The following is a 27,380-nucleotide window of genomic DNA, read 5'->3' as shown; positions in this document are numbered from 1 at the left end:
ATGGTGGGTTGGGTTTGGATGGCAGTGAGTGCTGCTTGTAGGTGGTTCTTGTAGTAGTGTCATACAGGAGCCAGGGTCTGTAGATGGTGGGTTGGAAGCAGGTGGCAGTGAGCGCTGCTTGTAGGTGGTTCTTGTAGTAGTGTCGTACAGGAGCCAGGGTCTGTAGATGGTGGGTTGGGAGCAGGTGGCAGTGAGCGGTGCTTGTAGGTGGTTCCTGAAGTAGTGCTGTACAGGAGTCAGGGACTGTAGATGGTGGGTTGGAAGCAGGTGGCAGTGAGTGCTGCATGTAGGTGGTTCTTGTAGTAGTGTCGTACAGGAGATGGGGTCTGTAGATGGTGGGTTGGGAGCGGGTGGCAGTGAGCAGTGCTTGAAGGTGGTTCTTGTAGTAGTGCTGTACAGGAGTCAGGGACTGTAGATGGTGGGTCGGGTTCGGATGGCAGTGAGCAGTGCTTGTAGGTGATTCTTGTAGTAGTGTCATACAGGAGCCAGGGTCTGTAGATGGTGGGTTGGAAGCGGGTGGCAGTGAGCGGTGCTAGAAGTTATAAAAGGGATTAGTGTGAATTGTGAAATTAGCGCTTATATGGTTTAGGATTCTGATGTGCTAAGGGTTAAAGTGAAATAATATGGATTATGGATAGCATGGCGAGAGTATAGCAGTGTATATGACTTAGTGGATTGGTGAGAGATGAGATGGGGTAAATTAGGGAGGGCAGGGGGATTAAGGGATAAGAAGGGATGTGTGGGTGTGAGAGAGAATGGGAATATATGAATTATGGTTGGGAGCAAGAAAACGAAGAGGGAGGTCATGGTAGGACCTCCCGGACCTGGACACAATTAAATAGGGGGGGCAGGGCTTATTATGCAAATCACACATCATTGTGGCCCTACCCCCTACCATAATAGGCTATACCTGATGTTGTGTGTTTAGGGGGTGGGGCCAAATGATGCGATTTGCTGAGTGTCGCCCCACATACCCACCTGCTCCCGCATCTCCCGGAGGCAAACTTGCCAATGTTGGCAAGTATGATATATGTCTATCTCAATCCCACTGGGATGCTTTGGAGGGACGCTAAGAAATTGAGGCCTCAAACTCTAATGAATTATTTTAAGGAGATTCTAGGTTCGACTCCTGGCTGGCTCATAGAGTTTATGAGCAGCATGGTGGCTTAGTTGTTAGCACCTCACAGCACTGGGGTCATGAGTTTGATTCCCGACCAGGGCCTTATCTGTGTTTTCGTGGGTTTCCTCTTACATTCCAAAAACAACATGCTAGTAGATTAATTGGCTGCTATTAAATTGACCTTAGTCTGTGTGTGTATGTTAAGGAGTTCAGACTGTAAGCTCCAATGGGGCAGGGACTGATGTGAATTCTCTGTACAGCACTCCGGAATTAGTGGCGCTATATAAATAGATGATAATGATGATGAAGGAGGAGTGGGTGAGATTTCGTTCAAATACAATGCAAGAGACTGATACAGATAACAATTCCTTCAAGCTATTTCTGCTGCTTTTACAAACTATCTTTTTCACACATGGCTTTTTGATGTTGCCTTTCTTGTTGAATAAATAATAAATAAATAAGAAAAAATCTTCTGTTATTTGTTATTTGTCAGATGAGATCAGATTTATCAAACTTTGGGGATTTACATATCAGTACTTCAAGTTTTGTTTACAATAAATATTACTTATATTATCCTACAGTTATGGTTAAATAGTTTATAAGTAGAGAGAAACTGACAAGTTTTAAATGAGTAGAGAGTGGTCATTAATTCATCTCAGAACTCTCAGACAAACTTAATAAATAATATTCTAACATTTTGTTGGAAAAATCTGGTATCCTGTGCTCTATGTTTAAAAACCTCTACATGCGTATATAGCAAATCTATTAATTCTTGAAGCTTGAAGGTAGGAAAAAAACATTGTATTAACTCACATTCAGCAGACAGGGAGTGGGAGAAATATATATATATATGTGTGTGTATATATATATATATATATATATATATATATATATGTATATGCCACGTTCACATATTTGTGACACTATACCTGTTCTCTGTACAGCACTGTGAACAGGCCCGGCGCTCCCATTAGGCAAGGATAGGCAGTTGCCTAGGGCGCCGGGCTCTGGAGGGCGCCACAGATTAAAAATTTCTTTAAAACTGTGCGGCGACCGCTGACCATACCTTTCACGGCCGCCGCACAGCTTCAGATACATCCACAGGGAGGGGGGGAGGGACTATTGCTCACCACCACCGCCTCTCTGCTCCGTCTCCTCCTCTCCACTCACTGACTGACTGTCGGCCGTGACATCATCATCACGGCCCGACAGTGTCAGTGAGTGGAGGGGAGCAGACGGAGCAGAGAGGAGGCAAGTTAAGGTAAGAAAAGACGCACATTTTCAAAATCGGCGCCCCCACCCTGCACACTTACACACTATTTTGTAAGTGTGCAGGGTGGGGGCGCCGATTTTGAAAATGTGCCGCGGGGGGGCGCTGATTTTGAAAATGTGCCTAGGGCGCCACAGACCCTAGCACCGGCCCTGACTGTGGAATTGATAAATAATATTTGTCATCCACATCAGTCCCTGCCCCATTGGAGCTCACAGTCTAAATTGCCTAACACACACACACTGACTAGGGTTAATTTGTCAGCAGCCAATTAACCCACCAGTGTGTTTTTGGAGTGTGGGAGAAAACCCACGCAGAATATACAAATTCCCTATTCAGGAATTGAACTCATGAACCCAATGCTGTGAGGCCGAAGTGCTAACCGCTAAGCCACTCTGCTACCCTATTTTGATGTCATACATTTAATTTTCCTTGTAGTACTTATATGCTAAACTACACTATACTACATTGCTTAAAATAAAGCATATTTCATTTTAAACAGAAATTATTCTATTATTCTTGCAGAATATTATATGTTATTGTTGTCCTCCCTGTACACACAATTTTTATTTATAGGGTGCTACAAAGTGTTTCCGCGGAGCAGTACAGGGTACAAACAGTAGGATAGTACAAGGTAGAACAGTACAGTACAATAAGCAAGTAGCACTATAACTCTAGTAACTCAAAGGGTGAGTGATATTCAGCACAAGCTGGAAGCCTGTGCCCAAGAGTGTGGGGGCAGATAACGGGATATGAGCCACTGAAAAGGTGCAGAGAAAAGAAAGAATGTAGTCCGTGGGCAAAAAGCCCAAGAAGGAGGTGGGCAGAATAGCTGGTGAGCAAAGTTATAAGTAATGGAAACAGAAGGAGAGAGGGTTTAAAGGAGCTTACAATCTAAGGGAAGGGCAGACATACTGAAGACACAAGGAATGAAATGGGGACAGTGTCACATGGTGCGAGAAGGAGGAAGGGGAATGAAGGGATGAGAGGTGGTAGACAAGGTGGGTAGTTAAGCGGATGACTGAAAGGCTTTTAAGAATAGGTGGGTTTTTAATGCCCGTTTGAAGCTGCACAGATTGGGGGATATTCTAATGGAATGAGGGAGATCGTTCCAATGGAGGGGGGGCAGCGCAGGAGAAGCCTTGAATGTGTGAGTAAGAAGAGGTTATCAGAGGGAAAAAGAAGCACCGATCGCTGGCTGATCGCAGTTGGCGGGATTGAGTATGAATAGAGATGAGGCTGGAGATGTAGGGAGCAGTGGAGCTGGTGTCTGCCTTGTATGTGAGCATGAGGAGCTTCAAAAGGATTCTGTAGGGGAAGGGGAGCCATATATATGCGTATATATATATATATATATATCTATATGCATATATATGTAAAAATGTTCCCTCCTCTCTTAACCCACAGTAACTGCATGCTATATGAGACAGATATATATATATATATATATATATATATATATATATATATATATATATATCTGTCTCATATAGCATGCAGTTACTGTGGGTTAAGGGATGTACATGTAAACAAGCGGTGGCAAGCAATAGAAGCCTAAATACCAAAGTCCCACTTCAAAGAGAGCACAGCCATAAGTTTATATGAACAAAATCCTACAGGATTATGTATATTGTACCCATATTACAGACAAAGACATGTATAGCATTTAGAATATTATTGAGGAAGCTGTAGATTATAGACCACTGCTTGCCAGTGAGTTGCATGTACACCCAAGAAGGGTAGAATAATAATCGTGCCTACCAGAGTCTATGTAGATATCTGTCAACATGTACATGGTTAAAGGAAACATACAATGCTGAAACTGTGTTGGCTCTAAACATGTAAAAAATAAATTCAACATTGACAAAAAAGTAATCATGAAGAAATGGGATATACTACAGGAAGTATGCATATGTCCTTTAATGCATGCGGCTGGCTAGATATTGCTGTCATCTGGCCATGCAATATTAGCATATTCACAAAGCGTTTGTTAGACAAACAATACAATGGACGTACCAAAGTGAAATCTCATGGGACCTTGCAGCGCTCACCTGTTAAATTTAAAATTTATAACTAAAATATATATAAATAATTTTATCAATAGATATAGAAATAAATGCAATTATGTGATGAAAATAAAAAAATTGTAAAGAGCTTGTGCAAAGAGTACAAATTGGCTTAATTTGAAAAAAAAATAATATATTTTAAATATTCTTCTTTATCAAGGCCAAAACAATAATATTCTATTGTCAATATTCCACATATATGTGTTTTCTTTTGTCTGCTCATCACTATTACCATATAAATTCCAATGTAAAACCTTTAAAAGTCTAATCACTCATAAACTTTTTTTCTTCTTTTTTTTTTTAAAGCCGTTTCCTTTCATTGTTCATGTCTGGTAATTAAGCCAACTGATTTTCCTGATAGCAGTTTTACACCATTGTGTTTAGCTTCTGACGGATATAACACTCACCATTTATCTTTCCTTTTAATGAACAAAAGTTCCTGCCTTAAGTATACATAAGATGTAAAGTTTCTAGGTGACCCTACTCCTTTCCAGCAGTGAAAGAATACAGGCGTTATGGGCTGCTAAGCATTGAGACCACCAATCTGTTTGAGAATTTGTCATCTCAAACAATTTAAGGTAATTTACTAAACCATTTATGTGAATTACATATGTGTTCAACTGCTAAACATAATTAGGACTGTCATTTTATTTTTCTGTATTAAATTTAATACATTAATTTTTGTATACTTTTAGATTATAAACTTTCACTGTCTAATGTCCTTTTTTATTTATTTAGGGGTTATAAATTTGTTTACCTTTTAATAATTGCACAGTTCTTTGTTAAATGTTTGTACTTAATAAATTCTGATTATTATTATTAATAATAATAATAATAATAATAATAATAATAGCAACAACACATTGATATATGGTAAATTTCTGTGTGTGTATCAGTTATTTTAATACATTTTTACTACATATTTAAGAAATATTTTAAATATCATGGCTGACAGCTTTTCTTATCATTTTAATTTTTCAAAATGAGTAGCTTGTGTTGCTGCAATTTACTCTCTGCATCATTATTTTATTCCTCTTTACAGAACATAAGGTTATATGTTTTTGTATTTGCACTTATGTAAGAATTTTTATTTATTTACAAGAACAAACAAAATTGACATAATTGACATCATTCGTATTATGATTATCAAAAACTATAGTAAATAATCAACCAGCACTAAGTCACAAAATTGAAAAAAAGATTGCATGCTCATGTGCTGACTGTTGGGGACTAACTTGTTGATCCCATTTTTTTAATGACCCTATTATAATTAATGAATATGATTGTAACTTACACATTTTCACCAGTTTGATTTACCCTATGTACAAAACAATTACATTTTAATATAAAAATTAATGATGCTGACTAGCGAAATGAATACTTAAATAATTTGCATAGGATTGCATTCCATTATTTCTGCTACTTAATAAATTTGTTGTATATGTGACAATCTTCAATAATCTATTGTTATCATTATTGATAAAAAAAAAAGGACTTTACTGACAAACCGAGGCACATTGATGCCGTTTATCACCGGTAAAGTGACGTCTTTTAATTTAGCAATTGCAATAGGGTGATTGTCAGTTCATGTCATGTTAACTTGCACTATTTTGCATGACAAATAATGTGTAATAAATCTGTTTCATGCAGATGAGCTGCCTGCGGTTGATAGTTTTGGCTGTGGTCTGTTTTCTCCCATCAGGTAAGAAAATAAATAAATATATATATATATATATATACATGCTAAAACAAGTTAAAGTTAATCTAAGCTATATGTGTCTTGTAAACACTAGCTAGACGAAACCTTTCATTTACTGTAGATTATCTAGGTCTCTTTCTGGAATGATTTTATGACACTTATAAACTGTTTATGGTTTGGTAACAATTACCTGACTAATATAATATTATATTGGGAACTTCTGGTGGCTCTGCCTGCAATTATTATACATGGTTTTTATATAACTTTCATTGCTACACCCAAAATTCTATAATTATATGATTGTTATCCAAATACCTTTTACACCTGTTTTAACACATCTGTCTACTGGCCAATCCCATGGTTCCTCAAACGTCCTGTTATGAGGTACCTATGATTCTTCTACATGATGGGTCTGATTCATTATGGAAGCAAAAAAAAATGAGTAACTGTGCACCTTGGCAAAACCATGTTACAATTCCAGGGATGCAAATTAGTTTATTACTTTGCACATAAGGAAAGTACTGGCTGTTTTTCCATGTAGGACACAAATACTTGATAGCTTTATTTTTACACTGACATTTGAAGTTGATCTAGGACATGCCCTACCCCAACTACAAACCTGTCCCCACATTTTAAATGTACGTCCCCCTCCAATCCAACATGGTTTTGCCAAGGTGAAAAGCTACTAATTTGTTTTGCTTTACTTTCGGTAATGAATCAGGCCCAATGTATTTATGTATTTTTTGCTATTTAACTATTTTTTTTGTATTTTAGTTAATATATTGTGAGAAATAATTTAGACTAACCAATGTTTTTATATGAAGAGTGTGTCTGCAATCAATTGATTTTTACCAATTTTATTCATATCCAAATATTTTTTTTTTCAATATATGTCAGATTTAACTATGTTTAAATAAAGAGTTTGATAAATATTAAACATCAGGTTGACTATGTGAGCCACTGATATGTATAGTATATCCGATGTTACATAATAGATTAGAAAGCTGCTCTTTTGATAGAATCCTGTCTTGTTAACTTACTACTTACAGTGCTGGTTCAATGGAAATCTTCAAGATATGTTGCAAGCTATATTATAACCAATTAAACTAAGCTGTTTTAGGAGGATTGAGTTGAGAAATTACAAGGGTATTTTGTTCAAAGCATGAATAGATAAGTAGGATAGTCATGTTCTCGGCATAGACCAATTGTTACCAGATTGTTAGTTGCTTTATTTAGAGTCGGGATTCAATGCTGAACAAGATCTTTAAACATAGAAAACAGAAGCATGTCAAAATCCAGTCTCTAGATAAACCGTAGGAATGCCTATTGTACGGGATGGGTACGCTTCACCAATGAAAAAGCCTTACAAAGAATTTATGAATTTATGAAAAACCGATTGGAAAATCAACAGACCTACAACCAGACGCTGGAGATCTCTGATGGGAGCACCAAGCTGACAGCAAGTGATTCCGATTGGAGAAGTGTTCGGCACTGCAGGCACTTCGGGGTCTCTACATTGGCGCTTTAAATTTCTATTGACAGACGTCGCAATGACGTCACCCTGCAGTGCCGAACACTTGTCCAATCGGAATCAGTTTCTGTCAGCATGGTGCTCCCGTCGGACATCTCCAGCGTTGGGTTAAAAGTAAGTCTGTTTATTTTCAAATCAGTTTTTCATAAATTCTGAATTTCTCTGTAGGGCTTGTCCATGTCGGAGTAGTGGTAAACGTAAAAAAAAATGATTACCAACCCTATTGTACATACTCCCTCCCTCTAGAACAGGGGTGTCCAAATTCAGTCCAAATGGGATAATTACTGATCCAGCCAAATAGAAATCCTGAAACATGACCTGATGACTGAACTTGGACAGCCCTGCTCGAGAATTTAAGCTCTCAAGAGCAATGTTCTCTCCTCCTCATGTCTCATGTTTGTCTCCCTCACACGACTTTGCTGTCCTTTCTTAATCCGAATCATCCACTACCTCAAGCTATTATTTCTAGTTCATGATCACCCATGGAGGTGTTACTAGGCTTAATTGTATCAATGTCACTTATGATCTGTATCTGTCATTATATTTATTGTACTCATGTTTGTCATTGCTGTAAGGTTATTGTTCGGCGCTACAGAATCTGTGGCGCATTATAAATAAACGACGATGATGTTGATCCTTGCGCTAGAAACCAAGCTCTGTGAAATCTTTGGCTATGGGGCACTCCTGAAAACTAGTGTATAGGTAACTTTGCAAAAGGAAAAGTGCTGTAAACCATAGTAACCAATCAGAAAATTGCTTTCAATTTCTTCACTGTTCTAAAGAAATTTCATTTTGAACCGGATCGGTAGCTACGGTCTACAGCACCTGTATCCTGTGCACCAGTTTTCACTAAGGTCCTGTTCCTATGAATTCTTATTTTCTTATAAGTTGAGTCATATTGATCTCAATACTTAATTTATCTATAGGAACACCTCTGGATGTGTTTGGGAAACCAGACTGGTCCACGCTTTCAAGATGCAGTCTTTTTGGAGAAAATCACATTCGAACTTTTGACGGAACGTTCTACGATTTTATCGGAGACTGCAGTTACATGGTGGCTGGGGACTGTCACAAGCGTTCGTTCTCGCTCTTAGGTATGTGTGCACAGACTTATGTCGTCCTATGTTCATGTCTGCATAATATTTATGCATGTATACCCATAAAGAACAAATATTGGTGGTCTCATCGTCTACATGACTCTGGACTGGTGCAACAATAAAACAATTAGGGAGAATTTATAGCTAGACCCTAATATCAGTAACTAGTGGCAGTGATCCCGTGTGCAATGTCCGTTGTGTAAAATATTGATTCAAAAAGTTGCTGTATACAGTATCAGGGGCAAACACAGGATTTGTAGAAGGGGGTTTCCACACCATGCCACCAGTGGGCGTGACCAGCATGCATGGGGGCGTGGCTATAATTTTAGACAGTGCTTGGCTGCTCTCCAACTCTTCCTATCCTCATAATATACATATGCAATGCTGCATGCACTACTGAAATCTAAAACCCTCATGTCTCTGGAGTTATAACTAAAGAACTAAGTTCAGGAATATCTTGCGACGATAACCCAAAGTAAAGTATAATCTGAACACATTGCAGTGTTTACCCAATGTAATTCTCAAGATGTCATTTTTTTACTTACTTTACGTAATAGTAAAGTCCAGATATTTTTTTAGTTCATACTCTTAAATTATTACAATGATTTGCAAATGAGTGCTATTAATTTAATATACTAAAGGTGTTTCTAACCTGAACTGGGTCAGAGAAGTGTCTAGCCTGGGTCCTGAGATCTGTAGTCCCTACTCACTACGGACTACACTTCAGCGCATAAAGAAGATTTTGCAGTTTGCAAATGATCCTTAATGATTGGATTTGTTCTGCACTTTAATCAGCAGCTATTTCATGGATAACAGACTTTATATAGCATCACATTAACAAGAAATGCTTAGAAAAGCTAACGGCAATCTATGAGGATAGCTCAGGTCTCCGTAAATACACGGCACATGTGAATGATTTTAAGATGAACTTACTTTGTCCAGCTGGAATAAAGCCAAAATAAAGACCGCTATTCAATTTCAGGGCCTATTTCACAAAGAGAAGTAGTGATAGAGTAAAAAAACATTGTGCTCTCAGGGGCCTGCAAGACGCTGGGCTACAAAGAGCTCTACCTCCCAAGATGTTAATATTATAATCCATTAAGTCTATTATCTGCTACTTATGGACAGTAAAGGAACCTTATATTATCTTCTTACCTGATGTTCGAAATGAAAATACCTGTTAAGGGGACAAGGACTTAGAGGGATTCTTCACTTTAAGGGCTAGATTTACTAAACTGTGGGTTTGAAAAGTGGAGATGTTGCCTATAGCAACCAATCAGATTCTAGTTATCATTTATTTTTTTCCTTCTACAAAATGATAACTAGAATCTGATTGGTTGCTATAGGCAACATCTCCACTTTGTCAAAGCCGCAGTTTAGTAAATATACCCTCAAAATTCAATCTTACAAAACAATTTCCTTTAGCAAAACAATCACTTAGCAATCCTTAGATGGTACTAACATACCAGGTATCAATACAATACAGTGACCATTATGATACTTGGTAATACTTGGTATCTAGGCTTCCCCATGCAAAATCAGCAACTGAAGGAGTTATTGCCAATGGTAACCCCTTTGATATATAGGTCGAAAGGAAAAACAGTCCTGTAACTGGGGTAAAAGTGCTTTTCACGCTTTAATAAATAGAGCTCATAGTATGTTATATTTAAAGGAAATGGAAAGCCACCAGCCAAATAGCAACATTAATTGTAATTGTCCGGAAAGATCGGTACCAGAGGTCTGTCCCTGATCTAAACGGCTGTCCCAGGCTGGGATGTGACATCACATCATCTGCACCCATCCTGCCCTGTGACTTTCTCTCTAGAAGGTGCTCCTGACCAATCACAATAAATATAGTGATCCAGAGGCTTCCAGTCCTTTTAGCAATGTGTACTTATGGAATACATTATATTTGATGGTACGTATCATTATTTCAGTGGATTACAGACATGGTGAAAAGAAGAGCGTGTCAATGTATCTGGGGGAATATTACGACATTCACTTGTATCTGGATGGGACAGCAGCAGAAGGAGAAAGAAGGTAAGACGTATCGATAAATATCCTATATTCCGAGGTTTGCAGCTTCAACCATTGCAGATAACGTTTCCGTCAAATATTATTATTAATGTGCATATATGAGTAATATTTCTTGCAGCGCCATCTAGTAGGATCATGATGTCATATATGGAATGACAGCAGTCGAGCAAAGACCATGCTCTGTAGAATAGATATTTCATTTTAGCAGGTAGAGATAAGATAAAATGTGATGCAATATTCATCCTTATTTTCTCATTAAAATTTTGGCTTGCCTGTAGGTTCTGCTTCGATGGGCACGGCACCCACCCCAATCTTTTAATACAGTCTCCTACTGCTGCTGGCTTTGCTGCTGTAAGAATTAAGCATTTAGAGTTTGGTGTTAGGGTTCGTTTTAGGGTTAGATCATTGGGTATTTGGCTTTAGCTATACAAACTGCAATCTAAACTCTATAAGTATCCTGGTTTATTTATTAGTGTCCCCTCTACTTGTGTTGTCAGGGTGCCTTCCTCCTGCCTCTCCCACCCCCAACAAAAATGAGGAGAACAAAGTGTTTACACAGAGACATAGACTTTGGCGGCAGATAAGAACCGCTTGGCCCATCTCCTCTGTCCATTTTATAACCTATGGTAACCTCCAACCCTATTTGGTCCTTTAATCTTTGTAAGTAATATCCTTATGTCTATCCCAAGCATGTTTAAATTGCTCTACTGTATTATCCTCTACCACCTCTGATGGGAGGCTATTCCACTTATCCACTACGCTTTCTGTGAAGTAGTTTTTCCTCACATTTCCTCTGACCCTACTCCCCTCCAGTGTCAGTACATGTCCTTGTGTTCTAATACTTCTCTTCCTTTGTAGAATGTTTCCCTCTTGTACCTTGTTATAACCCTTGATATATTGGAACGTTTATATCATATCCCCCCTTTCCCTTCTCTGTTCCAAACTTCCCTTCTCTGCTCTGCTTCATCCTGACAGCCAAGTCTGGGCAAGTAATTCACACCTGATCAGACTAAGACTTGTAACGAAAGTGGATCCCGAATGGACTGGGCCCACAGCCAATCCATTCAGTCCATATAGTGCTGTAACTAGACATTTTAGTGCCCTTGGGCAAGACAGGGCAGCGGCGCCCCCCATCTAAGTGGGAGTGACATTTGCCAAGTGGGTGTGGCCAACCTAATGTGGGGGTGTGGCTAGCACTTTACCGAAAGAATTCTGTTACATGTCTGCGGACCCCAAACATGAGCACAAAAGCATGGGGGAGAAGAAGAAGCCCCTCTGTGAGGTGAGGTACAAGGGGTCTCACAGGCGACCACCGCCTCATTCACCTCCAGCTATTATCTGCTGTCAGTATCACTGATTTACTGATCTCTTCACTGGGGAAATGTCAGATAATATATAAACTTGTCTTATCCATCCCTGATATTAGTTATTGTTACAACTACCTGAACTTTTAGTTTATTTTTCCTCTCAATGTATTTAATTTGTCCCTCCTTCCATTGCTTGCTGTATGTGTTTATTTCTGCCTGCCTCCTTTACATTATCTTATTCCTTTTCATCTGTCTGCTTGTTTAGACCTGTGCATGAGAAATCAATTTACAACATAAAGGGGTCTATAATGTCTCCATCTGTCATAGCACTTCAGAAGTGATGTAGTCCTGTCGACAAAATTGTCTCCACTAATTGATTTTTTCCAAACAATATTTAGTTTAACATGTGTATAACTTTTCTTACACTTAGTGGGATGAGAGAGAGAGAGAGAGAGATTCTTCAGCCTTTTACTTTTGCAGTGGAACACAAGTTTGCGTTCCAAATGCCGAACTTCCTGTCAGTGGAACACACATGCGTTCCACTGCGAAAGTTAAGGGCTGAAGGTACAGAGGCAGGTAGCGGGTGGCTGCTGCACCCCCTTGGGCTTGCGCCCTGGGCGACGGCACCGACCGCACCTGCCTAGTTACGGCTCTGAGTCCATAGCACATCATTTTATGGATTGCAGTGAATCTCCAGTGTTAAAAATACTAGCTATCCTATATATTAGCTATAAACAGCTAATGGCGAGGTCCAGGAATATAATGGGGCACTCTCACCAAAGCACTAGTGCCGGGGGGCACAACTGTCCAAAAGTGGATAACAACTTTAAGTACAGCTGCTCAGCTTTAGAGTTTAGATTAGGGCCTGAATAGCTCAAACTAAATACCCCACTGAGAGGCTGGGAGGCAGATTTTGATAGATGAGCCTACAGTCTTGGAAAAGGATCTATATATATATATATATATATATATATATATATATATATATATGTTACTACAATAAAACTTTGTTACTAAATTATTTCTGGAAACAAATAATGCAGCAAAAGACTCAATTTTTCCCAGACTTTTGAGTAAAGGTTGATACTTCTTAAAGTTATATCTGTTTTTAAGCTATCTTATGCTCTCAAGCACCACCTTTGGGAATCGTATGTTCATCTTTATAGCTGTGACCTTTTTGACTCCATATATTACCTGCTTGGAGCCTATTTGTAACATAATGTTATCTGTTTTTGCGCCGGCCTCACACCTTGCAAAAAGGACAACTATATGGGGCATTTGGCACAATATTGTAGTATGTGTTTCCCCAAAATAGTCTGTTCTAATTTGTTTAACAGAGCACTAAAATTGTCTAGAACAGTGGGTCCCAAACTGTGCACCGTGGCTCCTTTGTGTGTCGTGGCAATCTCCCAGGGGTGCCACGGCCAGAGCCAGTTGTAAGCAAGGTGGGGGACTAATTGGTAATTATTTTGACTTAGGGGTGCCTTGAAAAATTTATGGAGACCCTAAGGGTGCCTCAAACTGAGAAAGTGGGGGTCCACTGGTCTAGAAGATAGATAGAAGTAGCAGCTACAACTAAAGGGGGATTGTAAGGTTTTTTCCCACTATGCACACACACACACACATATATATATATATATATATATATATATATAATATAAATGGTTAGTGGCGTGAGTTAGTCTGTCTGTGTGTGTGTGGAAAATATAAAACCAAGCTGCAGCGCCACCTGCTGGGCGGAGTTATACACTGACCTACTAAATTCTTAGTGTGTGTGGAAAAAAAATTCAGAAAGGGCTGAAATTTGGTATACTAAGATGTTTTTAATTTGTTAATTTCATTTGTTAATTGTTAAAAGTGTTTATAAAGATTTAAAAAAAATATATATATATTTCTTGAAGGAGAAGTGACAGTTGGGAGTGGTTGGTGGTTGCCGGGGGTGACAGTGGGAAGTGGTTGGTGGTTGAGGCCGGGGGTGACAGTGGGGAGTGGTTGGTGGTTGCCGGGGGTGACAGTGGGGAGTGGTTGGTGGTTGCCGGGGGTGACAGTGGGGAGTGGTTGGTGGTTGAGGCCGGGGCTATGGCCCAAATGCATGACAAGAACCTTTTTAACACCTTAAGTAGCTTGATTTGACTAGAATGCATGAGTATCATGCACGGGTTAACTTGTATATATATATATATATATATATATATATATATATATATATATATACATACTGGTGGTTGACAAACCTTCTAGCAACATGTGTGCAAATGTCAGGGAGCAAAAATGACTCTGATAATGTATTGTTTCACTTTGATCTACATTTTAAATAGTGTTTGTTATCTAGTTATTAGAATAATCAGATTATTTGTGCGTCACCATGAAAACTGCTTGTGAACCTTTCAGCCCCGCCAGTAGCCATGTTGGAAGCGGACCAATGATAAACAAGAGAGGGAAGCAGAATGGAATGTTCTGTGTTTTTCGATGTTGAGTGACAAATGTTTTGTTTAATAATTGTCTGCTTTCCTGTTTCTACCAACAGCATTACTCTGCCGTATGCCTCCAACGGGATATTCCTGGAAAATGAGGCTGGTTACCACAAGCTGTCTAGTCAAGAACATGGCATTATGGTGAAGATGGACATCGGTGGAAACGTGCAGATCTTTATCTCCAGCAAATATTTTAACAGGACCTGCGGGCTCTGCGGCAACTTCAATCAGTTCGCGGAAGATGATTTTATGACGCAAGAAGGTAAAATAAACAGCTTAGTTTTGAGCGGGTTTTATTTTTGGGGACATAAAATAAAAGTCTTGTACCTTGAGCTGACCACGGTCAAAGTAACATTTTGAGGCTTAATGAGTAACTTCCTACAATGTTCTTAGGTGTGCTGTTGCCCATAGCAACCAATCAGATTGCAGCTGCCATTTTTGATGGACCATTTGTAACATCTGATTGGTCGATGCAGCATAATTAATCTTAGATAGAAAATTATAGTAGTTTCTATAAGAGCTGGTCGAAGGCACCAATTTCATTAACACCTTTGGCAACAGAAAACCTGGAACCACCCTTGGTCATAGTGGTGACATGGATATTTCAGGCTGCTATAATCGGCAAGTCGCTGACACATAACTACACATTATACAACAACCATGTCGTTATGTGCTCCTGAAAGTATAGGCTGCAAATCCACTCAGTTATTTACACCAGTACAATAGTGCAACAGGGCAGTGAATAATGCTTTTTTGTGATATTGCGTTCCTGTAACTGCCTTGTAGTGCATGAATAAGGGGCTAAATGGAGGTTTTATTATTATTACCATTTATTTATATAGCGCGACTAATTCCGGAGCGCTGTACAGAGAACTCACTCACATCAGTCCCTGCCCCATTGGGGCTTACAGTCTAAATTCCCTAACATACACACAGACAGACAGACTAGGGTCAATTTGTTAGCAGCCAATTAACCTACCAGTATGTTTTTGGAGTGTGGGAGGAAACCTGAGCACCCGGAGGAAACCCACGCAAACACAGGGAGAACATACAAACTCCACACAGATAAGCCCCTTGGTTGGGAATTGAACTCATGACCCCAGTGCTGTGAGGCAGAAGTGCTAACCACTGAGCCATGGTGCTGCCCATGGTTTCTGTGGGGGATGCAAATGTTTTCACCATATAATGGAATATTCCTGACCCCCCCAATCTCCACAAACACTGTTCAAACATGAATGCTGTTTGCTGCACGAGACAATGCTTGGACTCTTCTCTGTCTTAAATGTGTGAATCTATGACATCGCTATGTGTCCTCCCTAAGAACTATATACCAGAAGGCAGACATCTGTGGTTGCATTTAAGACCTTAATTTAATCAGTTCTGAAGACTTAGTGATGGATACATGTTGACATGGATTTAATAGTAACTCTTGTTCTCTGAACTGCCTCAATTTAGGCTACACATTATCGATTTGAGGGGACTTCTCTGCCGTCCTGCTGATCGGGAATTGTGTTCCGATTCCAAGACGATATGCCCTGCTAAAGGATGTCACACGCACCTTTGGCTGGTCCAAACAGCATTGAAATGGTCTTTTTAGGGGAGAGGCAGAGGGTTGGGGGGTGGCATGCCCCAACTTGACATAGTCACGCCCCGTCTAACATGAACCCTTTCTTACTCTTCATTTCGGCCCTAGTTTGAAACCTCCAAAGGTTGGGAGATACGTTAACTGCTCTTTTAGTTATTGTTAGATCCAGCTTCCAATACAATCTATTTTTGATAAAAGCAGACCTATTGGAGTTAAAAGAAAACACTATGGGTTAAAAAACAATATTGAAAATTATTGAAAAAAACGTAAACAAAAAATATATGGCAAGATAGGAAACAATACATCTATTCTAAAATGCTCCAAAAAAAAGCCCCATGTCCAAAGAAACACTTTAAAAGTTACTGTCCGAGTAACTGGCACAGCATGAAAATCATGTTTTTTATAAATGAATTATTAATTACCTCCAGTCATAAAGGGGTTAAGTATTTTAGCAACCAGATAAGTACATGTCTCAGATGGATGGTGATGAGATACAGGAAAGACAGAGCAGACAGAGGAAGTTTAATGTGGTCAAAGGAATAAGGAAGGAGGAAGATGCAGCTTCCTTTAAGTGTCTGCTTCCTAGATGGGTTCAATAGAAGTTAATAAGAAATAATTATGTTCTTTTTTATACATTGAGAATGACACAAGAATTGGATTTCACAAAGTTTGCTACTTCAGTGTTTTAGACCTTTTTGTTAGATATTGCTATGGTATACTGAAGTTACAAGCATTTCATAAGTGTCAAGGCTTTAATTGACAATTACATTAAGTTTATGCAAATAGTCAATATTTGCAGTGTTGCCCCTTCTTTTTGAAGACCTCTACAATTCACTCTGGCATGCTGTCAATCAACTTCTGGGCCACATACTGACTGATGGCCGCCCATTGTTGCCTAATCAGTGCTTGGAGTTTGGCAGAATTTGTTGTTTTTTGTTTGTCCACCCGACTTAAACCAAAATCAGAGTGCCGTCACGGACCTGCACATAGTGTACGGCGGCAGACAGCACGCCTCTGCTGGTGGGAGGGGCCCTCGATCACCCTGACCCCCCCCCCCCCCCCTGGATCTGTCAGTGCCTTGGGCTGGGTCACTGGGCTACCTGCATCATTCCTTTATCCTTTAAAATGTTCCTAATAGCCTGCAGAGCCGAGTCTCACCCACCCCAGGGCTAATATTTACCACTTAGCCCCTGACCCTACATTTAGGAGAATGTTATCATTTTGTAACAAGTTAAAAAATCTTTGGCTTAATTAAATGTAAGTTTTACAAAAGAACGGACAAATGCTTTGTGTATCGTTAAATCTGTATTTGTACCGTGCACGCCCATATGTGTCTATATCTACACTTGCGCCTCCTTACAACTGGAGAGAGAGAACCAGGGAGGGGAGAAGTGGTCTAATGTAGGCCAATAAGAGTATGGGGGGGTTCATGCATATGTGGCTGAAGCAGAAGAGCACAGAGACAGATATAGACCTATCAGGAGCCTGCTAGAGGCTCTGTGCAAATATATACTGATGACAATGACGGTCGTCATCATCATCACCACTGTACATTGATTAATGCACTTCTTATAGTGCTATGTGTTAATACTTTTTTCTTTTAATACAGGCATTTTGGCAGAGAACATTTACGAGTTTGCCAATTCCTGGGCGCTGCAAGGAGGCGATAAGAGATGTAAAAGAATTTACCCACCAAGCAACACCTGTAACATTTCATCCGAAGCAGCAGAGAAGGTCTGTCATTTATTATCCAGTATTTCACTTGTTTATCTGAAATTCCCTTACATGATAAACAAGAATAGAACATATTTCAAAACAACATTGTAAAAATAGTTAATTCCTCTGTTAAACTTGTGCTCAAATGTACGTAATTGTGAAAAAGAAAAAATCTCTGGAGATAAGAAAGATTTTGCAAAGGGAAAAACCAAAAACACCAATTCTGCAAGGTCTTGTTCTCTTTTGAACAACCCCTACTTTTTTCATGGTGTTTAACCCAGTAATACTTCACCAGGCTTCCTACCATTGCATACTTGCAGTTGTCCGTCACAACAGGAGGAACAGCAAGTGTCAAGCACTGAGGTCATTTAAACCTGGCCAAACTGAATGTGGCATCTCATTGGACAAGAGTCACAGCCAATCAAATGTTTACACACCTCCTGCCCAGACTGCTGTGGACAGCCACAACTCTCCAGCATTAGGGGTCAACCACTTTCAAATAATGTTACCAAATATATATTAAATAGGCAATTTGGTTATCTTGCAGCATTGAAAGCACCATGAGTTTACTTGGAAAAGAAAATAAATCATATTTTTTATAATCTAACAATATCCGGATTGCAGCCTCAACCCATCCTAATTGCCACAAATGAATAATGATGAAGGAATGATGTTAGAATTCCCATTTATAATCTTGTTGTATGCGTCTCTAAAACTGGGCTTGATAATAAAACTTCAGAATCCTGCAGAAAGCTTATCATGAACTGTATAAAAAGTAGAAATTAACCATATCATCATCATCATTACCATTTATTTATATAGCACCACTAATTCCGCAGCGCTGTACAGAGATCTCACTCACATTAGTCCATGCCCCACTGGAGCTTGCAGTCTAAATTCTCTAACATACACATACACAGACTATGTTCAATTTGTTAGCAGCCAATTAACCTACCAGTATCTTTTTGGAGTGTGGGAGGAAACCAGAGCACCCGGAGGAAATCCACATAAACACGAGGAGAACATACAAACTCCTCACAGATAAGGCCATGGTCGGGAATTGAACTCATTACCCCAGTGCTGTAAGGCAGAAGTGCTAACCATATGGTATTTTTTTCTTGAATCAGTAATAAAATTTTGTGAATCAATTCACTAAAAGGCCAACTGCTAGGTCAATATCATAAATTTGTTTTTACAAACAGAATGTGGTAGGTTCACTAATCTTTAATCATACCTACAGCCAGGTCGATTCTATACAATAGGTGGTTGCATACAGTGCCATGGCATAGGGGGCACCAAAAACACTGCAGCAACGCCACTCTTTGCTCCCCCCCATTTCATTGATTCACTGGAAGCGCCACACAGCCCTGCGCCACACTGCCAGTCTTAGGGGTAGATTTATCAATCTTCTAAACATGAAAAGTGGAAGTGTTGCCCATAGCAACCAATCCGATTCTAGCTCTCCTTTATCATGTACATTCTAAAAAATGATAGCTAGAATCTGATTGGTTGCTATGGGAAACACCTTTTCCTTTATCCTTTATAGAAGGATTGATAAATGTGTCCCTGAGAGGATCTGAAGGTGCTCCCCCCACCAAGGATCCACACAAGTTAAGGGGAGAGGGGGGCAGCTCCTAAGGGAGTGGGCTCCCTTAAAATAACAAACTGGATGTCTCAGAGTGTGATCTGCAGTAGCTGGATACAAAGCACATTTTGCAAAACTTGGAATACAAATCTCAATTATCTGACTGCAAATAGAATTCTTTGTTTATTAACATCACTTCCAGGAATGCAGATTCTTCTCCTCCTTCCCCCCAACACTTCGTCTTTCTGCTGGGGCTCAGATGCCAGAGAACACAGACAATAAGAACCCTTGATTTTCTTTTTTTGGAAGGATTTGCTGTCCTTTTTTTACCCACTCAGAAGAAATATTTCTTACATAGTTTTAGCAATCTATTTTGCGATTGCAGCAAGTAGGATCCGCCAACGGAGTCTTGATATAACTATCCCGTATTGTTTATTTACCCAGGAAAATATGTTATGTATAATCATTTTATGTAGCTAATTTATTGGCTAATACGGCATGCGTTGGTCCCCTGATATATTCCATTGCCAATCAGTGTTGTTGGGTACATAAAGTGTAACAACATAATATAAAATGCTTTATTTTTTTATGTAGACATTTGCAATTTACTGACTCTCTTGAATCATGACTTTACTATAGACTTATAATCAATCTAAGACTGCAAGAAGCTACTATTTAAGTAACTGATGTTGAGACCACTGATTCTTTTAACCCATTTGGCTCAAGAGATTAAATCGATATCATATCAGTAATGATCAATGGGATATAATAATTGTATTTATAGTTAAATAAACCCGAGTAAAACTCAATAACACTTTCACAGAAAAGTTCCCTGGAATTAAGTGAGATTTCTCGGCAATAAGAGTATCACATTTGTGGGCTAATACACGAATATTACATTTCCATAGAACTGCATTACAATTTATTACTAATGATAATTATATTAACAAGACAAAGCTTGTGAGATTAGTTTAGTCATTTTAATCCTTCCCAGGAAACAAATCTGGGCACTGTTGTTTCATAAGAACTATCTCAATCAACACCGATTGTCTTTGGTTAAACGATTTAAGTGCTTCAAAACCCGGGGCGTATGCTGGGTCATCCAGTTGCCAAACACGGGACAAACATTTTAAAACGTCAACTGAATTTTATTTAAATGCAGCAGATTAATTGGAAATAGTAACACAGGGTTTAAAGCTAAAGATCATAGCATTAATTATATGGAGTTAACAGTCTAAAAACTGATCTATTGACCATAATATTACAAAAAATGATGGTGTAATCCCAGTCAGGGCCATCTTTTCCATTGGGCACGATGGGCAGGTGCCCGGGGGCCCCAAGGGCAAGGGGGCCCCTTAGGCAGGGCTCTTAATTATAATAAATAACCCTGCAAAATAAAAAACCTGCAAAAAAAACCTTCAAGGGTCACAGAGCAAGTACATCTATCTATCTCTATCTCTATATATATCTATATCTATATCTCTATCCCTATACATATATATATATATATATATATATATATATATATATATATATATATATATGTAGGGGCCCCGGTGCACTGCTTTGCCCAGGGGCCCATAATGTTGTTAAGATGGCCCTGATCCCAGTTTTCTGGAGTTAATCTCGTTATAAAATCACCTTATAATTTTGACTGCTGTGATCTTTGAAGTGTAGACTTATGTGACTATGGACTAAGTGATGTTATAAATACCATTTTTAATTTTTCAGAATATGGTCTAGAAGCTTTAATGTTATTATACTAGATGTTCATGATAAACTAAGTTTGCATGAGCTATATTTTAGTTTTTTAAACTTTACGCGCTACTGAAGATTCTTGCAAGAGTGAGTTGACTGGGAGCATGACCCATGAGAATTAGTCAAAAGGGATGTTGGGAATTCCCTAGTTAATTTGCTGCACTAAAGATAATATTTACATATTTGGTAGGTCCTGTGCTCTATTTATAATATTACTTTAGAAAATGGAAAATAACAGTTGTTTAAAAGCATTATTGTAAAATTGATTTGTGATGATTATTTATTTGCATGTGGTTCAAGAAACAGTAACAGATATTTTAAATACGGGAATAGTACAAATAATACACTGTACCAAAAGCTTCTTCTTCTATTTTTTCTTTTTACAAATTGCTGCTCCATAAAAAGAAGATGGTGTTTTGCTTTCGCTAGTGTTAATATTTGCTGAAACATGTTTACCAAAAAAAATTGTGTGATGGCTTGTTTCTTAAAGTGAACTTTGTGCCTGTAAACAGCAGAGGCTGTGTACAGGCAATATTGGTTTAACCGACCCATCTAGCTTTCATTTATTTAGAACATTCTACAAAATGATAACTAGAATCTGATTGGTTGCTATAGGCAACATCTCCACTTTTTCAAACCTGCAGTTTAGTAAATATACCCCTTAATGTAGGGTTAAGATGAAACCAGATGGAGATCATATGAGAAAACTAAAGTTAAAATCTATTTATAAAGTCAGAGTATATTTTAATGCTCTGTCATGCACAGAAATGTATTCAATGTTGTATTCAGTTTAATGAACTATGTGAACATTAAACATGTTATCACTTGTATAAAGGTGTATATCATGCGTTGCCTAACTACATGGTAGAGTGGCATGAAATCGGGTATTTAGTTAGGACTTGCCAGTTGTTGATGAGAAAACAAGATATGAAAACTCACTTTCTTATAGGAAGTGGGGAGCATTAGATTTGCATTTAAAATAATCATTATCCTTTCTGTAATCTCTCTTTCCCTATTTCTGCAGTCCACTTTGTACATTGTCCTCTAATCTGTTCAGAGTAGTGATTCGGTATAATATCACATAGTTGGGGAAGTGTTTGGTGGCATTATGTCGGGGTTGGGGGGGTAGAGAATAACAGTTCCACGTCTGGGTTCGAGATTCAATTGGACCTTTTTGCTTTTCGAATCAAGTAGAATCAAGCAAGCAAGTAACCTACTAGTATTAGTATGTTTTTGGAGTGTGGGAGGAAACCAGAGCACCCGGGGAAAACCCACGCAAACACGGGGAGAACATACAAATCCACACAGATAAGGCCATGGTCGGGAATCGAACTCATGACCCCAGTGCTGTGAAACAGAAGTGCTAACCACTGAGCCACCGTGGACCTATGCTTATTCAGCTTTCATGGTGCCCGCCCACCTCCCGGTCCTTGACACTGTCCCAGGAAAATCAATCAGTGCCTAGGTTCGCAGATGGAAAGAGTGAAACGTCACCAATTTACTAAATTCCTACCTTCATTCATGTAAACTTTTCAGTTTCTCTTCTACAATACTGCTGGTTGTTGCTTCTTTTATAGTTTACATGAATCGTGAGAGTGAGGGGACATTAGAACTGTATTTATTATGTGTGACTTTTGTGTGTTTGAAACCTTTATTTACATTGATTTATAAGTGGCTATAAATCCATTTGTGGGAAGACAAGGGTTCAACGTCCTTCTGCAAAGCAGGGCAGTGTGCCCTCTCTCCCTCTTTCTCCAAATTGCTTTTGCAATCTTGTGGCTCGTTAATGTCCCGTAGTGACACAACTGAGAGCTCAACCTATCAATTCACTAGGATCCAGTGACATCACTGAGGCATAAAGGGTGTTAGTGATGTCTCTGGCTCCTAGTGAATGGATAGGGAACAGGTACACGTCAATGTGACCCTGTGCTAGGCTGATTCATTCACTGCAATGTTACGTTCCTTACCGTAGACGTTCTTGACCCCATCCGACGCTGTGTCTATGACTATACATGCGGAAGTAATACTCTCTATTTTCAGGACCTCATGCAGAGATGTCAATTTCTAAAAACATCCCCTGTGTTCACGAAGTGCCACCAAGAAGTGAATCCAGACCCTTTCATTGCCATCTGTGAGAACGACATGTGTGAGTGCGCCGAGGACATGCACTGCCCATGCCAGACGTTCTTGGAATACGCAAGAACCTGCGCTCAGAAAGGTGTCATTACCAGCGGCTGGCCAATGGAAACCATCTGCAGTAAGTTCAACTCTTTCTAAGCGTACACCTCCTGGGGGAATACACATCCTTGAAGAGCAGAATGAGGGTGCTCACAATATTTACTGATGCTTTAAGTTATGTACAAATATTTTAACATTTTACTTATAAGAATGTACATTCAATGCAAAAAATGGAAATACCTAGGTACTTAAGAGATACCAAGCATAATCAAGGGGTAGGGGGGGTTCCACACAAGTCTCGTATGTTATTTAAGAGAATAACATCCCAACATGGTCAGGGTCATATATAAAAATACTGGACTGCCCTTGTCGCCTATATTTATGGCTAGCCCCCAACCTTCAATCCTTCAAACGCTCAATCAAGACTCTCCTTTTCAAGCTTGCCTATCCTGCCACCTCCTGACCATCTTATCCATCTCCTCCCCTTCCTTCGTCTGCCATCTTCATTTTCTCCCAGTAGCTTCTACTGTTTCTCACGACTCCTCCCTCTAGAATGTAAGTTCTAACGGGTAGGATCCTCTCTACCTATTGTCGGATGTCCATCTGCTGCTCCATGTCTGACTCCCTGGTTCGTCCTAACATGTCTTTGCTGCACTGCGCTACGGAATCTGTGGCAAATTATAAATAAATAAAAATTAATAGAAAGAAGGGTTGGGTGGCAGTTGGCAAGAGATTCAATTACCAAGACAACTCAACTTGCCAATGCTTCATGAGCAACGTTGTCTAATGTGATGTCAGTATACAACTCCAAAGGAGAAACATCAACATCAAAGAGCAACTGTGGTCGGAAGCACATACTCCAGGATTGTGAGATTCGTGCATTCAAAGTGCAAAGCAAAACCGATGTCATCTGGATCTCCTGCCTTTGTCTTTTGGGTTAGCACATCGGTCACGGCTCTTCCATTTGAATGTAGACTATTTCTCTAGATAGTTAGCAGAGCCGGGCTTCTGCCGTGGGTGGTGAGGATTCCCATTCTGTAACAGGGGAGGAATTTCAAAGGATGTTACTAGTTAATAATTATGTCTCTGTTTGGAGGTAGGGGTAAAGTCTGGTACTCCCTATAAGAGGCTCTTTGTTTGATTTCTCTAATAGACTAAGGCAGGTCTGATTCTTGTCAATGCATAACCCTGTGTGTTGTGCTTTAAATACAGTGGAATCCTGTATATACTTGTTTTGTGCTAATAAGGAAACAAAACTCACTTCCATAACTCCATCCTTTTGATTTCTCCATGTTTAAACTATATCTTCCCAGTATTGCATTAAGCAGGGATATCACTGCGCCTGCTGTAAGTTTCTTTAAAACTCTCTGCTGCAGTAATCCACTACAACATACAAATACAAAGTCTCCTCGTTCCATGTGGACTGGTCTGAGCCTGAAACTTTGACATGTACGTCCTGGGATTTCTCAAATCATCAATGGTCTTTTCCTGTTTCTCCTTGGATTTGCTTGACATGTTTGACAATTTGCTGTAAACTTTTCAATGTCCTCATTTCTGTGTGGCCAGAACACTGAGCAGCTTGTACATCTTTTAGTAACTACCGATTCCAGGTAACCATCATCATCAACACTGTTTATTATTTATATAGCGCCACTAATTCCGCAGCGCTGTACAGAGAACTCACTCACACCAGTCCCTGCCCCATTGGAGCTTACAGACTAAATTCCCTAACATATACGTATATAACAGACTAGGGTCAATTGAATAGCAGACAATTAACCTTCCAGTATGCTTTTGGAGTGTGGGAGGAAACCAGAGCACCAGGAGGAAAGCCACACAAACATGGGAAAAACATACAAACTCCACACAGATAAGGCCATGTTCGGGAATCAAACTCATGACCGCAGTGCTGTGTGGCAGAAGTGCTAACCACTGAGCCACCGTGAGGCAGAAGTGCTAACAACCCCTTACCCTCTTTATGATAAACACACTTGAACTTCTGAACTCTCTTTGATATTAAAGAAACTTAATATTGTTCCTGTTTGTAAGGTTATGAATTCTTGGGTTGACTCACAGGCTTTCTGAGTGTGAGGGTCCCACATCCATTCTGTGTCTTTATGAGTTAAGTTCACAAGGAAACATTGGCTTGTAGTAATCCCTTAGAAGTCTACTCGGATCTGAGCATGGTCTGGGGGTATCTGGGTATGGTTTAGCTGGATCATGGAAGAGGATTATTTATGCCTCGAGTTTGCTTTTTAAAAAGTTGTAAGTTACATTCAAATATATTATACCACCAGACACTTTTTTGTATGTTCTTATTAAAATGATCTTTAATTTGTCTTGTGTAGAACCAGAGTGTCCACATGGGATGGAGTACAATGAGTGCGTGTCTCCGTGTGTTAAAACTTGCCAGAGCCTCAATATCAATGAGGTTTGTCCGGAGCAGTGTACCGATGGCTGTAGCTGTCCTGGTAAGTCATCATCAACGCCGATAGTCCCTTCTTGAGTCCACGTACGACTTGGCCAATTGTGCCTCTTACAAAATAAGTGAAGAGTGCAAATATATTGTAACTATGTAGTGCTAGAAAACAAAATGATGTACACTCACTCACTATAATGTCCCAAACGTAAGATTTACTCTGTACAAAACATCAGAAAATGTTGCTTTATGCTTTATACGCTATTAATAATAGCATAATATAAGCTAACATCATGGATGTGGCTGTATTTGTACTGTGACACTGTATGTTGCTTATACAAATCATCTTGGATCACTTTTAAATTATATAATTTGGACATACGTCAGCCTGTTATATGTAGTCGTAGAAGAGAAACAGATTGAGTTCCAACAAATAGTCTCTATTGCCTTTGGCTAAGCAAATTAATGAACTACAAGATTAAAGGAAAACTTGATCCAAACATAATTATTTTTAAAGCCTAATGTGTGAGTATTTATGTCCTACCCCATTTTTTTGTCACTGTGCCCTTCCTGCATTTGGCTGGTGCCCCTGGGAACCAGATGCCTGTAATCAGCTTCTTGTACTTCAGCTAAGATCATTTTTTTTATATTTTTAGATAAGTGGTCTCTGCTCACCCCCCTTTCCCCCTCCTAATTCCCACCAGCTCATTATGCAGACATCGAATGATGTGCCTAAAATATATTTTCTAACTATTAAAATTATTATTATTATTTTTGTTTTTGTGTCACACCAGGATGGCAGAATACATTTTGTGCTGCAATATTGATTTTTGTTGTCCATTTACACATTTTGTACACCCAACTAACAACACTATTTATGATAGTGTAAAAAAATGAAATGTGGCACCTGAGCCGCATTATGGGTGGGGAAAAGTGGCGGCACAGACCAATAGCTTCCTATTGGTTTGAGGGGTCATGTGCCCCCAAAGGCTGCACACACAATACCGTCTTTTGCCAAGATGGAGCTGTACCAGGCCCGAGCTAGCTCTTGGTGGCTGTGGTGATAGATGATGGTACATTTTAAATGTAACAGACAGGTATTTCTAACACTAATTATGTAGGGATATTAATTGTTCATTTTTTTTTGTTTGCTGCACAGAGGGAAAGGTTCTTGATGGGCATAAGTGTATTGATGTCTCCGAGTGCTCATGCTTTCATTCTGGTCAACGATACCCTGTGGATGCCACAATAACCAGAGATTGTAATACCTGGTAGGTGATCTGCTTTCGTTTCTCTGTTATACAGCTACCCTATACATTGAACATTGAAATGTATGGGGTACTCACCCATATTTCTCGATGCTCAAATACATTGTGGGACTCATTTATCAACATGTCAAAAAAGGAAGCCCTATACTGAATTATGTGTACTGGTTCCTTAGCGCATGCATGGGTGCACACCAACTTCACACTTTTGAGATCTGCCCCAGTACAATCACACTGCTGCTAACTTTGTAGGGTTGTACGTTGGAAATAGTA

At 39.3% G+C, this 27,380-nt stretch overlaps 1 protein-coding gene across 1 annotated transcript in view; it reads left to right on the top strand.

Annotated features, from left to right (window-relative positions):
• Window positions 1–4,880: 4,880 nt before the first annotated feature.
• VWF (von Willebrand factor) overlaps window positions 4,881–27,380 on the top strand; it is a 154,245-nt gene continuing 131,745 nt past the window's right edge. The window contains exons 1-9 of the mRNA XM_075210225.1: window positions 4,881–5,034; window positions 6,107–6,158; window positions 8,613–8,780; window positions 10,721–10,823; window positions 14,655–14,863; window positions 17,796–17,920; window positions 23,286–23,502; window positions 25,772–25,894; window positions 27,002–27,113. Coding sequence (XP_075066326.1) covers window positions 6,107–6,158; window positions 8,613–8,780; window positions 10,721–10,823; window positions 14,655–14,863; window positions 17,796–17,920; window positions 23,286–23,502; window positions 25,772–25,894; window positions 27,002–27,113 — 1,109 coding nt within the window. The 5' untranslated portion in view covers window positions 4,881–5,034. The remainder of the gene's footprint in view (window positions 5,035–6,106; window positions 6,159–8,612; window positions 8,781–10,720; window positions 10,824–14,654; window positions 14,864–17,795; window positions 17,921–23,285; window positions 23,503–25,771; window positions 25,895–27,001; window positions 27,114–27,380) is intronic.

The sequence above is a fragment of the Mixophyes fleayi genome, chromosome 4 (genome assembly GCF_038048845.1).
Source record: "Mixophyes fleayi isolate aMixFle1 chromosome 4, aMixFle1.hap1, whole genome shotgun sequence".
Classification (NCBI taxonomy): domain Eukaryota; kingdom Metazoa; phylum Chordata; class Amphibia; order Anura; family Limnodynastidae; genus Mixophyes; species Mixophyes fleayi.
Note: the sequence above shows the minus strand (reverse complement) of the source record. Positions and strands in the feature narration are given on the sequence as shown.